This window comes from Carlito syrichta, unplaced genomic scaffold, assembly GCF_000164805.1.
Source record: "Carlito syrichta isolate Samal-C Ts95f unplaced genomic scaffold, Tarsius_syrichta-2.0.1 Scaffold303211, whole genome shotgun sequence".
Classification (NCBI taxonomy): domain Eukaryota; kingdom Metazoa; phylum Chordata; class Mammalia; order Primates; family Tarsiidae; genus Carlito; species Carlito syrichta.
In genome coordinates, this window is record NW_007247307.1 from 442,079 (window position 1) to 455,860 (window position 13,782).

The window sequence follows — 13,782 nt, forward strand, 5'->3', positions numbered from 1 at the left end:
ATGGTGTAATACGTAAGTATACTTGGAGTGTGAGTTTGTGTGGGGGATGGTATAAGGGAGCTATATCCATATCTAGTCTAAAAATAAGTCAGTGGGACTCCACTTCCAAAAATGGTGGCATAAAGAGTATAGACAATTCCATTCTGTAGAAAACATACACAAAACTAGACTAGTTAAAAAATTACTCAGAACAATCATATTAGGGCACTGGAAAACGAATAAAAGTGAAACAACAATTTGAGGCAGGGAATTTTTTAAATTTGTTATTTTTATTTCTATTTTATTGTTTTATTTCAATAACTTCTGGAGGTATACATCGCTTTTGTCTGGGCTTTAAGTCAGCCCACCACCCCCACCTGTACACATGTTGCCTGATAGGGGAGTTCTTGATCCTCCACCCTTTCTCCCCTTTCCCTTCTGAGTCTCCAGCGTTCGTTTACTCTTTGTCTTTGCATATCCTGAGTTTAGCTCCCACTTATAAGTGGGAACATGCTGTGTTTGGTTTTCTGTTCCCGAGTCAGTTCACTTAGAATGTTCTCCAATTCCATTCAAGGTACTGCAAAAGACATTGTTTCATTTTTTTCAATCGCTGGATGGTATTCCATGGTATATATATTTCTACATTTTTATCATCCACTGATTGGCTGATGGGCCTTTGGGTTGATTCCACATCTTTGCGTGCTGCAGTGAACATGCCAGTGCAGGTGTCTTTTTTATATAATGAATTCTGTTCCTTTGGGTAGAAACCTAGAAGTGGAATTGCTGGATCAAATGGTAGATCTACTTTTAGTTGTTTGAGAAATCTCCTTGCCACTTTCCATAGAGGTTGTAGTAATTCACATTCCCACCACAGGTGTATAAGCGTTGCCTTTTCTCTGTATCTGCATCAGCATCTATTGTTTTTTGATCTTATTAAATAATGGTCATCCTGACTGGTATAAGGTGGTATCTCACTGTGATTTTAATTAGCATTTCCCTGATGATGGATGGTGTTGAGCATTTTTTCATATGTTTGTTGGCCATGTATATATCTTTTTTTGAGAGATGCTTGTCCATGTTGTTTGCCCACTTTTTAATAGGGTTATTTGCTTTTTTCTTGCTAATTTGTTTGAATTCTTGGAGATTTTGGATGTTAGTCCTTTGTCAGATGTATAGTTTGTGAATATCTTAGCCCATTCTGTGGGTTGCCTATTTGCTCTGTTGATTATTTCTTTTGCTGTGCAAAAATTTTTAGTTTAATTAAGTCCCACTTGTTTATTTTTGTTTTTTGTTACACTTGCTTTTGGGGTTTTAACCATAGATTCTTTGCCTAGGCTGATGTCCAGAAGAGTTTTTCCTAGGTTTTCTTCTAGGATTTGTCTGGTTTCAGGTCTGACGTTTAAGTCTTTAATCCATCTTAAGTTAATTTTTGTATATGAAGAGAGATAAGGATCGAGTTTCTTTTTTTGCATGTAGCTATTCAGTTTTCCCAGAACCATTTGTTGAATAGGGTGTCCTTTCTCTTATACATAGATGTCTGCTTTTCAAAGATCACTTGGTTGTAGGTATTTGGGATTATTTCTGGATTCTCTGTTCTGTTCCATTGGTCTATGTGCCTGGTCTTGTACCAGTATGGTATTTGGTTATTACAACCTTGTAGCATAGTTTGAAGTCAGGTAATATGATGCCTCCAGCTTTTTTTGGTTCTTTTTGTTTAGGATTGCTTTAGTTCTGTTGGCTCTTTTTTGGTTCCATATAAGTTTTAGGATTTTTTTTTTCTAATTCTGTGAAAAATGACATTGGTAGTTTGATAGGGATTGGACTGAATCTGTAGGTTGCTTTGGGTAATATGGTCATCTTAACAATGTTGATTCTTCTAATGCCTGAGCACAGAATGATTTTTCCATTTGTTTTTGTCCTCTACAATTACAATTTCTTCTGTCAGGGTTTTGTGGTTCTCCAGAGATCTTTTATCTTCTTGGTTAAATATATGCCTAGGTATTTTAGCTTTTTGGCTGCTATTGTTAATGGAACTGAGTTCTTGAGCTGATTCTCAGCTTGGTTGCTGTTGGTGTGTAGCAGTGCTACTGATTTGTGTGTGTGAATTTTGTATCCTAAAACTTTGCCGAATTCATCAGTCAAGTCCAGGAGGCATTTTTTGGAGCAGTCTTTAGGATTCTCTAGGTATAAGATCATATAATCGGCATACAGAGGTAGTTTGATTTCTTCTTTTCAAATTTGGATACTTTTTTTTTCTCTTGCCTGATTGTTCTGGCTAGGAGTCCCAGTAGTATGTTAAACAGGCGTGGCAAAAGTGGACATTTTTGCCTTGTTCCAGTTCTGAGGGAACATGCATTCAGGTTTCCTCTGTTCAGGATGATATTGGCTGTTGGTTTGCCATATGTGACTTTTATTATTTTGAGGAATGCTCCCTGTATACCAGTTTCTGTCATATCAACTGTAATGTTTTCATTTCCATTTATGGTTGAACTAATTTGAATCGTCTCTCTTAATTTCTTAATCTAGCTAGTCGCCTATCAATTTTGTATATCTTTTCAAAGAACCAAGTTTTTGTTTCATTGATCTTTTTTTAAAATTTCAATTTCACTTAGGTCTTCTTTGATCTTCATTATTTTCTTCTGGTGCTTTGGGTTTGGTTTGTTAATGTTTTTCCTTGAGGTGTGATGTTAGGTTGTCAATATATAATCTTTTAGTCTTATTAATGTAAACCTTAAACACTATAAATTTTCCTCTGAGCACAGCTTTGACTGTGTCCCAAGGTTTTGATAACTTGTTTTACTGTTGTCATTCATTTTGAGGAATTTTTTAAATTTCCATCTTGATTTTGTTTTTGACCTAAGGGTCATTCAGGAGCTGATTGTTTAAATTTCACATTTTTGTTTGGATTTGCAAGTTCTCCTTGGAGTTAATGTTTGGTTTTATTCCACTGTGGTCTAAAAAGATGCTTGATATGATTTTGATTTTTTTTGAATTTTTTGAGATTTGATTTGTGGCCTATCACTTGGTCTGTCTTGGAGAATGTTCCATGTGCTCATGAGAAGAATTTATATTCTGTAATTTTGGGATGGAATGTTCTGATGTCTGTTTCTTTTGCTCTAGGGTCTAGTTTGCTCCAGTGTTTCTTTGTTGATGTTCTGCCTTGATGATCTATTGCTGTTAGTGTTGACATCTCCCACTATTACTATATTGCTGTCTTTTTTTTTTAGACCTAGTAGAATTTGTTTTATAAAGTTGAGAGCTCTGGTGTTAGGCACATATATATTTAAAATTGTTATGTCTTCTCATTGAATTGATCCTTTTAACATTATATAATAACCAATCTTTTTTTAACTGTTGTTAATTTAAAGTCTGCTTTATGTGATATGAGAATGGCGGCTCCTGCTTGCTTTTGGTTTCCATTTGCACGGAATATTTTTTTCCTACCCTTTTACCTTGAGTCTATAGGAGTGTTTGTGAGATAAATGGGTCCCTTGAAGGCAGCAGAAATTTGGGTTGTGTTTTTTAATCCATTTTGCCGAATCTGTATCTTTTTAGTGGGGTATTGAGACCATATACGTTGAGTTAATAATGATATGTAAGATACTGTTCCATTCATCAGACTGGCTGTTATCTGGTTGCTTTATTTATTTAATGATTTATTTTCTCTATTGTGTTGGTTTTTCATAAGGCCTGTGTGGGCTCTATGTCTTCTAGCATTTTTCTACTGGCATTTTTCAATGTTTTGCTTGAAGGAAAGTATTTAGAACTCCTTTTAGTATTGGAGAGCTGGTCTACTGGTGATAAATTCCCTTAGTGTTTGCTTATCTGGGAAAGGCTTCATTTCTCCTTCATTTATAAAAGTTTTATGTAGTGCAAAAATTCTTGTATGACTATTACTCTGTTAGAGGAGATTGAAGATGGGACCCCAATTCCTTCTGGCTTGTAAAGTCTGCTGGTAGTCTGATAGGTTTACCTTTTCAAATTATTAGATGCTTTTGTCTCACTGCTCTTCAAATTCTTTCTTTCACATTAACTTTGCATAACTGGATGATTAGATGCCTTAGGGATGAACTTTTTCCAATAAATCATCTTAGGGCTTCTTGTATCTGGATATTTAGATCTCTGGCAAGTTCAGGGAAATTTTTCTCCACTATTCCCTTGAGTAGGTTTTCTAAACTGGTTGTTTTCTCTTCTTCTTCAGGAACATCTATGCTTGAACATTTTATATAATCCCACCTTTCTTAGAGAATATGTTTTGTTTTCTTGATTCTGTTTTCTTTATTGCTGTCTGACTGGGTTAATTCAGAAACCTTATCTTCAAGTTTTAAGATCCTTTCTTCTGCTTGTTTTAGTCTGTTAAAACTTTCCATCCTGGCTTGGTGGCTCAGCCCGTAATCTCGCGCCTTTGGGAGGCCGAAGGATTGCCTGAGCCTGCGGGTTCGAGACCCACCTGGGCAACTTAGCGAGACCTCATCTCTACAATAAATCAAAAAATTAGCTGGGCATGGTAGCGTGCACCTGTGTTTCCAGCAACTCAGAAGGCTGAGGCAGAAGGATCGCCGGAGCCCAGCAGGTCGAGGCTGCGGTGGCCGGGAGCGTGCCACTGCCCCCCAGCCTGGGCGACAGAGTGAGACTCCAACTCAAAAAAACAAACAAAAAAAATCCCCAAAACTTTCCACTGCATTTTGTCCTTCCCTGAGTGATTTTTTTATTTCCAGAATTTTGACTTTTTTTTTTTTAAAGGTGTCTATCTCTTTGCAGAAGTTTTCATTCGTGTTCTGAATAGTTTTTTTTTTTTTAATTTCTTTATGTTTGTTTTCAATTTTCTTCTGAAGTTTGTTGATCAATTTCATAATCAACCTTTTGAATTCTGTGTCTGGAATTTCAAAAATTTCATTGTGGTTAGAGTTCATTGCTGAAGAGTTGGTGTGGTCTTTTGGGGGAGTTGGGGACTGTTTTTTTCATATTGTCAGAATTACTTTTCCAGTTCCTTCTCATTTAGGTCGACTGTTTGTTATTTGAGGTTTGCAGGGTGCTGATATAGGCACTATAGGGTGCCCTTGGTTATATACGGGCTTGATGTGGTGAGTTTCTCAGTTGACAGCTGTGGCAGCCCTGTGCTGGGTACTTGAGGTGGCTCATGGCATCCTGAGTGGCCAGAATAGCTTGGAAAGTGATGTCAGCTGGAGTTTGGTATCACACTTTCCCCAAAGCTGAAGTATATCTGATGTGGTGAGTGGCAATGTTGGTCTTTGGCCAAGAGGTGGCACCTGTGGCCTGCCGAAAATGTGCTTGTGGGAGTTCTCCTGGGCCTGTGTTGCTCCCAGGAAGTGCCCCGCCAACCTAGGTGGAGGGTGGGGCTCGGGGGATTACCCAAGCTTGCTGTCATTTTGGAACCTTCACGGGGAGTGCAGGGCATTGGTGGGGAGGAGCTTGAGCACTCCAGGATGCAACTCCAGCAGGGATTAGGAGGGAGACCCAGACCACTGGACAATCCTGTTGTTCAGGGCAGGGACAGAGAGCATCCAAGGGGAACGAGAGGTCACTATTGTAAGGAGTCCCACCTGGCTTCCCACCGTGGCCTCCGGGAGCTTGCCTTGGGAAGGCCAAAGTGGAGCCAGTCTCAGGGCCTCAGGTGTTCTCAGGCAACCCACCCCAGCCAGAAACTTCCTGAAGCTGCAGATTGGGCCCATGGGTCCTGTCTCCTCCCGGGACAGCTAGAAAGGAGCCACACTGCTGCCACAAGGATTGAGTTCCTGGCAAATGGCGGCTGGCACTACTCAAGGCGTTCTTTTTTCCTGCACTGCTGCGTATGGGCTGTGGCAGACTACAGCTGTAAGTTTCCGGTGAGGGACTAGAGTCCCACCAGGCTTGGAGCGCCCCAAGTCTATGGCAGAAGCACATATTTCCTGAATTCCCCTCACTCACCTTCCCCATTGGTCTGAGGCAGAAGGATCACCTTAGCCCAGAAGATTGAGGCTGTAGTGAGCCATGATTGTGCCACTGCACTCCAACCTGGTGACAGAGTGGAGTGAGATCCTGACTCAAAAAAAAAAGGAGGGAACCTGGCAGGTGACTGTCTCCATAAAAACAGGAGACCCTAAATGCCATACCTTCATAGTAAGGATGAATCAAAAGTACAACAGCCCTGTAGAATTAGAGATAAGTATCAATTCTTTGAGACTTTTGGGAATTTCAAGTCTTGAACTTTGCTTAGTCTACTGTGGACTGGACATTTGCCAGGTGCTGGGCAAAATCAAATGCAAATCATCTTTGGAGGGAGATACCTTCGTTGTAAAACTCATTTCCACAAATAATTTTTTAAGTACAGTGTTTACCATGCAACCAAAGGTAAATAGGTATACAAGTAAACTAAACTTTGATCAGCAAGAATCAACCAAAACAGGAACAATGGAAACAGACTTCTTGTTATAATTATATGTAAACTGTAAAACAACCATGCTTAGCACACTTAACGATATAAAATGTTTTAAGATAGCTTAAAGGAAAAGGAAACTATAGCAGTAAGTATATTTGAGAAAGGCCTATCATTAATAAATTAAAAAAAAACAGATGCTGATGAGAATGTGCAGAAAAGGGAACACTTCTATACAGTCAGTGGGAGTGTAAACTAGTTCAACCTCTATGGAAAACAGTGTGGCGATTTTTAAAAGAACTAGAAATTGACCTTTCATATGAGTTAGCAATCCCTCTTCTAGGAATATACCTGGAAGAACTCAAATCTTTCTACAGAAAAGATACCTGCACACACTTGTTTATTGCAGCACTATTCACAATAGCAAGAACTTGGAATCAACCCTGCTACCCACTGAAAGTGGACTGGATAAAGAAAATGTGGTACATATACACATGATGGTGTATTATGCAACTATAAAGGACAAAATCATGCACTTTGCAACAACCTGGATGGATTTAGAGTCTGTCGTGCTCAGTGATCTATCACAGAAACAGAACTGGATACCACATGTTTTCACTAATAAGCGGGTCCTGAACATTTATCACAATGCTACATGAGAGGGATCAGCAGTAGTGGGGCATTGCTGGCAGAGGGCGGGGGTTGGGGGATAGCATCACTAAGGGTAACTAGTCCTCAACCAGGGGAAGTGAGGACCAGTGGGAGGCCCAAACTTCACCTACATGTAGACTACTTACATACCTACTTCTGATGCGTGCCCTACATCTTAAAAACAAAAATTGAACCTGAATCTGGCCAGAATACAAATATACAGAAGACAAAAAACAAAAACATTAAACTATACCCAAGATGTAATCAGCAAAATCCACAATGAAGGAAGTTCTACAGAACAACCTGGTTTCATCAAAAATCAATTGCAAGAGAAAGGAAAGTTGGAGGAGGAATCTGTAGGTTAAAATGTCTTGAAATACATGTCAATGAAGCACAATTTGTGTACCTTATTGGAAGCTAATTCAAGCATACTATGAAAAATCGAAGACATTTATGGGTCAATTAGAATTTGAATACTTAGTATTCGATATTAAGAAGTTATGTTGAAGGCTGAGTGCAGTGGTTCATGCCTATAATCCCAACACTTCGGGAGGCCGAGAGGGCTATCTGAGATCACAGGTCCGAGACCAGCCTGTGGAATTAGAGATAAGTATCAATCCTTTGAGACTTTTGGGAATTTCAAGTCTTGAACTTTGCTTAGTCTACTGTGGATTGGACATTTGCCAGGTGCTGGGCAAAATCAAATGCAAATCATCTTTGGAGAGAGATACCTTCATTGTAAAACTCGTTGCCTGGGCAACTTGGCGAGACCTCATCTCTATAATAAATAAATTTTTAAAAAAATTAACTAGATGTGGTGGCATATGCCTGTAGTTAATAGCTACTTGGAAGGCTGAGGTTGAAGGATGGCCTGAGCCCAGAAGGTTGAGGCTACAGTGGCCATGAACGTACCACTGCACTCCAGGCTGGGCAACAGAATGAGACTTCAACTCAATAAAAAAAAAGAAATTACATCAATTTTAGATATAAAACTATTGTAGTTATGTTAAAAAATAGTCTTTATCTTTTAGAATAAATACTAGAATATCTATTAATGGGAAAAAAAGACCCACGATAGAATTTCTGAAAAAGGATTGCAATTTAAACCTCTGTGAGTGGTTTAACAGCAGATGAAGTACAACTTGAAGAAAGTATTAATGAACAGAATATAGATGATAAGAAAATTCTAGTGGGGGGCGGGGACACAGCATCAACAAGGGTACCTGACCTCAAACCAGGCAAAGTGGGGACCAAAGGGAGGCCCAAACCTTACCTGTACAATGACCATTTGTATACCTAATCCTGAATCCACATCTTTAAAATAAAATAAAATGAAAACTCTATAATTCAGTATAGAGTATAGGCCATATATATATAGCCATATATAGAAGAGAGGATAAAAAACACAGAACATAGCCTGAGATAATCTGGTTTAAAAAACACAGAACATAGCCTGAGATAGTCTGTTTAATCAGACTTCCAGGAGGAAGAGTGGAGCATGGGAAATAGTTAAAGAGATACGTGCTGGGAATTTTACAAAAGTGATGAAAAACAACAGTCTACAGATTCTAGGGACCCCATGAGTTCCAATTCAGTGAGGCCCAAATAAGATAAATAAAAAGAAATCTATACCTAGACACAGAGTGATAATACTATGGAATGAGAAAACAGGGAAAATCTTGGAAATGTAGCTAAAGAAAACTGACAGATTACCTTCAAAGGAGCAGCAGTAATGGAATTTGAAGACAGTGGCATGATGTTGTCAGTGTGCACAAGGAAATAGCTGTTGACCCTAGGACTTTATATCACGGGAAAATGTCCTTCAAGAATGAAGGTAAAAATAAATGTATTATCTGACAAACACAAACTGGGATAATTCACCACTCGTGGTTTCTCATTAAAATAAATTCTACCTGTAATCAGGTAGCAAAGAATGACCTCTGATGAAGTTCAAGAAGGGCTGATGTAGAAAGTGGCACATACTTGGATGACACTAAAGGACTTGTAGCTGCATAAGACCATGAGAATGATACCTGTGGAATTAAAATAATGGAAGTAAGTTATAAGTTAACAACAGCCGGGATAAAGGGATCCCTTCATAAAGTTAAAAGGTTCACTACTGCATCTGATTATATGACTTCAAAATAGTAAAGTAAATATTGACAGAACTTCAAGGAGAATAGGTAAATCTACCATCATGGCTCTTTCTGTGATAATCTCTTAAACTATTGATTTTATTTTTTGCACTTTTCTGTGTGTGTAGTGTCGAGTAATTACAAACTTTTTCAAACAAATCTATTAGGAATAACTTTTTGTCACTAAAAATTGTTTGGCAACACCAGTTTTAATTATAACTGGTTTTAAATTGACGTATTTAAAATTTGAAACTTTCATAGAAATCTGTTGCCTAAATATATATTGTTTATTTAACCCATTCTCAAATTTCAGACATTTAATTTTGTAAAATTATTTTTCTATTAATATAATTATGACCATCTTTATAGATAAGTTTTTGTGTAGATCCATGAGTATTTCCTTGAAACCAATTCTTAGGTATTTCATCATGGAGTCAAAATGTGTAAAGTTTTAAGGCCTTTGCCAAGTGGCTTTCCAGAACTCTATCTTTCTCAGTTCTCACAGTAGTATGTGAATAAGCATATGCATCTTATGTGAATAAATATCTAGTGCTACACCTCATCTGTTTTTTTTTTTTAGAAAGCAGGATTTATTGAGCGAACAGAAAAGCTCCCACAGTGGGAGGGCACCCGAGGAGGCTGCCCTACCCCTCATCATTTAAAAGCATTTTATTTGATGCTGGAAAAGATCTCATTTTGATTTGCATTTTCTTCATTGCTAGTGAGATTAAACATTTTCATAATTTTTTAAAAGTCCAGGATAGTTGTGTTTGCAGTTGTGTCTGTTAAATATCCAGTCTGCTGTTTAATTTTTTTCTATAAACAAATTAATCACATAACCAGATTTGGTGAGAATTGTATATTAATGGAGTCAGTTTGAGTCTGGATAAAATCTAATATGAGGGTCAAGGCATCTGAGCTTTGGGATTCTATGATTTAAAAGCCCTTTTCAGTAACTTCCAGGTTTGTAACTATTCTGTAGAAATGAGGAAACCCAGTGATGAATTTTTGCATAAACAGGCTACAATTAACGATATGACTAGTTTTTATAACTTCCTATGTATATATATATATAGAAATGATATATATATATCATTTAAAAACATTTTATTAGATGTTTTTATAAAGACTATTTTTTATAACTTCATATATATATATGTAGAATCTTGCTACAACAGATTCACTTTGGGCATGATTTTTTAAAAAGATACTGTGCTGTATAAAACTTCAGAACTATCTCCTTGTAGTCACTGATGCTTCTGAAACTAGTTTTTGGAATATGTTTACTGAATGCTAATTGCACCAGTATGTTGAGAATTTAGTTTGGAATGTCAAAATTTGGGACCAATGTGCCCACAATAAAACGTTTTGTTAGTGTTTTGGGGAGCGTCCTAATTTTTTTGTTTATTTGCTTCTAGAAACCACTAAGTTTTATATGACAGAGATAATTATACAGCCATCGGAGAGAAGTTTTCCCATCATACCAAGGTACAAATAACAAGTTAAGTTTATTTTGTAATTTCAAATGTAGGAAAATGGAAGTACAGTTGATCATTTGAGAATTCATTTTTATTCGTACCTTTCTTTATTTGGAAAGGGAAAAAAGAAAGCCTTTGAGAAAGGCGTTTAGATAGTTGTACCAAATCACCAGGTAAAAGATTTAAGGAATTACTTTTTTTACATTTCACTTATGTAGTGGTGTAGACTAATGTTTTCACATCCAGGTACTAAGGGCCCAACCTTGTAATTCTGAAAGGTTTTTGTATGTGTGTTTCTTTCTATGTGCCAAATATCCAGGATCTTATAACCTAGTCATCAATAGATTTCTGAATAATTTCTGTTTTTAATTTGTCCTATTTAAAATTTGAAACATTGATCAGTTTCAAATGACTTCTATTTTCATTTTTAAGTGTACTTAGCCATTAAATCTATCAGTGTTTATTTAAAATGTTTCTTTACTTTGAATCTTTTTAGTTTGCAGGCAAAAGTTAACTAAGATATGTCTTTATTCCAGTGTATTTACTGATATCCAAAAATTGTGGCTATCTGAACATAGCCTTGAATTTTATCCTTATGTAAATACCTTGATTTCATACCTCAGAGCTGATACTTTAAGGAGATTCAAATGGAAAAAATTGTAGACAATACTGCCTAATGTTTGGGAGGAAATTTCTCACCTTTTTTATCTTAGTTATTTACCATTTAATATGCTACAGCACAAATGAAATATTGACTTATTCTAACATGGTGTTTTTTTGATTCAGTGACTGGGAATAGTTAGGTTTGGTGTAGAAAATGTATTAACAATTGGAAAAAAGTTTTCAAAAAGAAAGGAGCAAACACAAACATGTTAAAATATATTAAAATCTACATTGGCACAGATTGTGAGAGAATGGGAGGTGCATGGAAAAGTCTGGCATGTTGATGTCCCTGTCTTTTAGGCACCCTGTGGGTAGTTTTGGCTGGCAGTTAGAGTTATTGTGAAACTGATTTCTGTTCATACAGGTCTCAGTTTGTCCAGAGCGTGATTGCCCAGTGTATGGTGGAGCTCTCCTCTGCCAGGAGCACATTTAGATTCACTATTCAAGGTCAGGACGGCAAGGTGTACATCTTGGTGAGAAATTATTTCATCTAGCTTTTTGTAGCCTAAGAATTAAAAGTCTCTAAAATTCCTTTTTTTTTTTAATTTTCAGATCTAGAAAATAAAATTTTTAATGTCAATGTAATTCATAAATCAAACCCCCTTAATTTAACACCAAATGATCAAATCCTCTATGTACTATGTACTAGGGATTCGGGGAGAAAGGAAACCTGGTTCCTGCTCTTTGGAAGCTCATACGACAAAATAAGGCTTTTCACTCTCAGTTTTTAATGGATTTTCTTGGTTAGCATAACACCCTTCTGCCTTACTCACTTCCAATTCTATACTTTTATGTTTAAAATACATTCTACTGCTCCTGTGGTTTTTAATTGTCTCTGACTCTTTGATATTTGAGAAATAGTGGCAAGTTTTGCCGAAGAGGCTCAGTGGCCAGCAGAATTATCCTAATGTGTTCCACAAGGATCTACTATTACACTATGGATATTAAAAAGAGTATAATGCAGAAACAAATTTTGGGCATTTGTCTGGAAATCCAGTTATGGCTTTCTTCTCTGCCTCCACATCTGTTTTATTCAGCCAGTAAACATACATTGAGCACTTTTTATTTGAAAAATACTGTCCCAGGTGCTTAAGGTAGAACAAAAAAGCCTTCATGGAACCCACAACATGATAGCAAAAAGGAGGGAAGCCCTTGGGGTTACTGTTAGGTATGGCTTTGTAGCGGGCCAGAAGTGTTACGGGGATCCCATGCTCTTCTAATTTCAGATAACTTCTATGAAAAGTTAAAATACTTGCTGGCTCATATTGACACTAAATATACTTCATAGTCCAAAGTCAGTATTAATTTTCTTTTATTGTAAGATTTTCAAGTTGAAAATCAGCAATAGGGACTTTTCAAACTTTCTAAAATATGTTTAGAATTAGACCTTTTCATTTTGTTAGAAGTAAAACATTCTTGAAACACATTCAGACAACGTGAAGAGTAGAAAGAAGTTGTTCCCTCCCCTCTCCTGCTGTATCATACTGTCCAGAGGTGATCAGTAGTAACCGTGCTTCAATGTTCCTTTCTGTCCTATAAGCTATCTGTATGTTTACACACAAGTATTTGTCTACTTGCAGGGGAAAAAAAAGTATCACACGTTCAGCATTTTTTTATAACATGCTTGCCTCACATAATATATCATGAGGGTTGTTTCTTACTAGTATCAATATATGTCTGGCTACTTAATAACTGGAATTCCACTGTATGGCTAATAAAGACAGTGCCACAGTTAAAATGATTTTTGTACATGTATTTTAGCACTTTTAAAACAATGAGTCTTTCTAATCTAATACAGTATTAGAACTTGTGTATTTTAAACTTGATAATTACTGCCTTCCAAGAAAAGGTGTACTCATTTGTCTTTTATGGTGGGCATTCTTGGTGCTCCACCCAGACCCCCTTGGCGGGATGGCGCTCCCATTCCCCGCTGCTGACAATGTTGGCTGTTAATGGCTCGCCGCTGTCCCTTTCTTCAGAGACTTGCCCTTTGGATGAAAGATGTTACCTAGCCCAGGAAGTTAGCTGTCCCCAACACCACCCCTGCCCTGGTCAGCTCGCTGCCAAGGATTTGATCCAGGCAGGCAGAAAGCTGGGGCCTCTTGTCTCAAGGTGGGACAAACTCTGTAGGAGGGGTTCTGGAACTTTCCATGGGATCAGGCTGCAGCCAGACTGCAGCTCAGCCCGAATCTTTGACTAGTGCTTTCCCTTGCCTTACCCCGTTTCCTTTCTTTCCTATCATCTGATGGTATCCCCTCGGTGAATACGTGCATTCACATCCCCGAATTTTCTTCACCAGTGAATGGTGGGCGGCCCACTTCAAACTCCTCATCTAAACTGGATGCTATCAATCATTTTATGTGTGCCAATCTGGTAAGTGAAGACTGGTGGCACAGAAATTTTGCATCTGCTTATTATTACTAGTTAAATTAGTATTTTAACATACATCTATCACTTATTTCTTCTGTTAATCCTGTTTGTATTCTTTGCCTGTATTTCT

The 13,782-nt window shown here is 37.4% G+C and overlaps 1 protein-coding gene across 1 annotated transcript in view; it reads left to right on the forward strand.

Moving 5' to 3' along the window:
- The window catches only part of UBE3D (ubiquitin protein ligase E3D), a 111,040-nt gene that overhangs the window by 24,258 nt on the left and 73,000 nt on the right, over positions 1-13,782 (forward strand). Inside the window, exons 6-7 of the mRNA XM_021712366.1 lie at positions 10,560-10,629; positions 11,647-11,755. Coding sequence (XP_021568041.1) covers positions 10,560-10,629; positions 11,647-11,755 — 179 coding nt within the window. The remainder of the gene's footprint in view (positions 1-10,559; positions 10,630-11,646; positions 11,756-13,782) is intronic.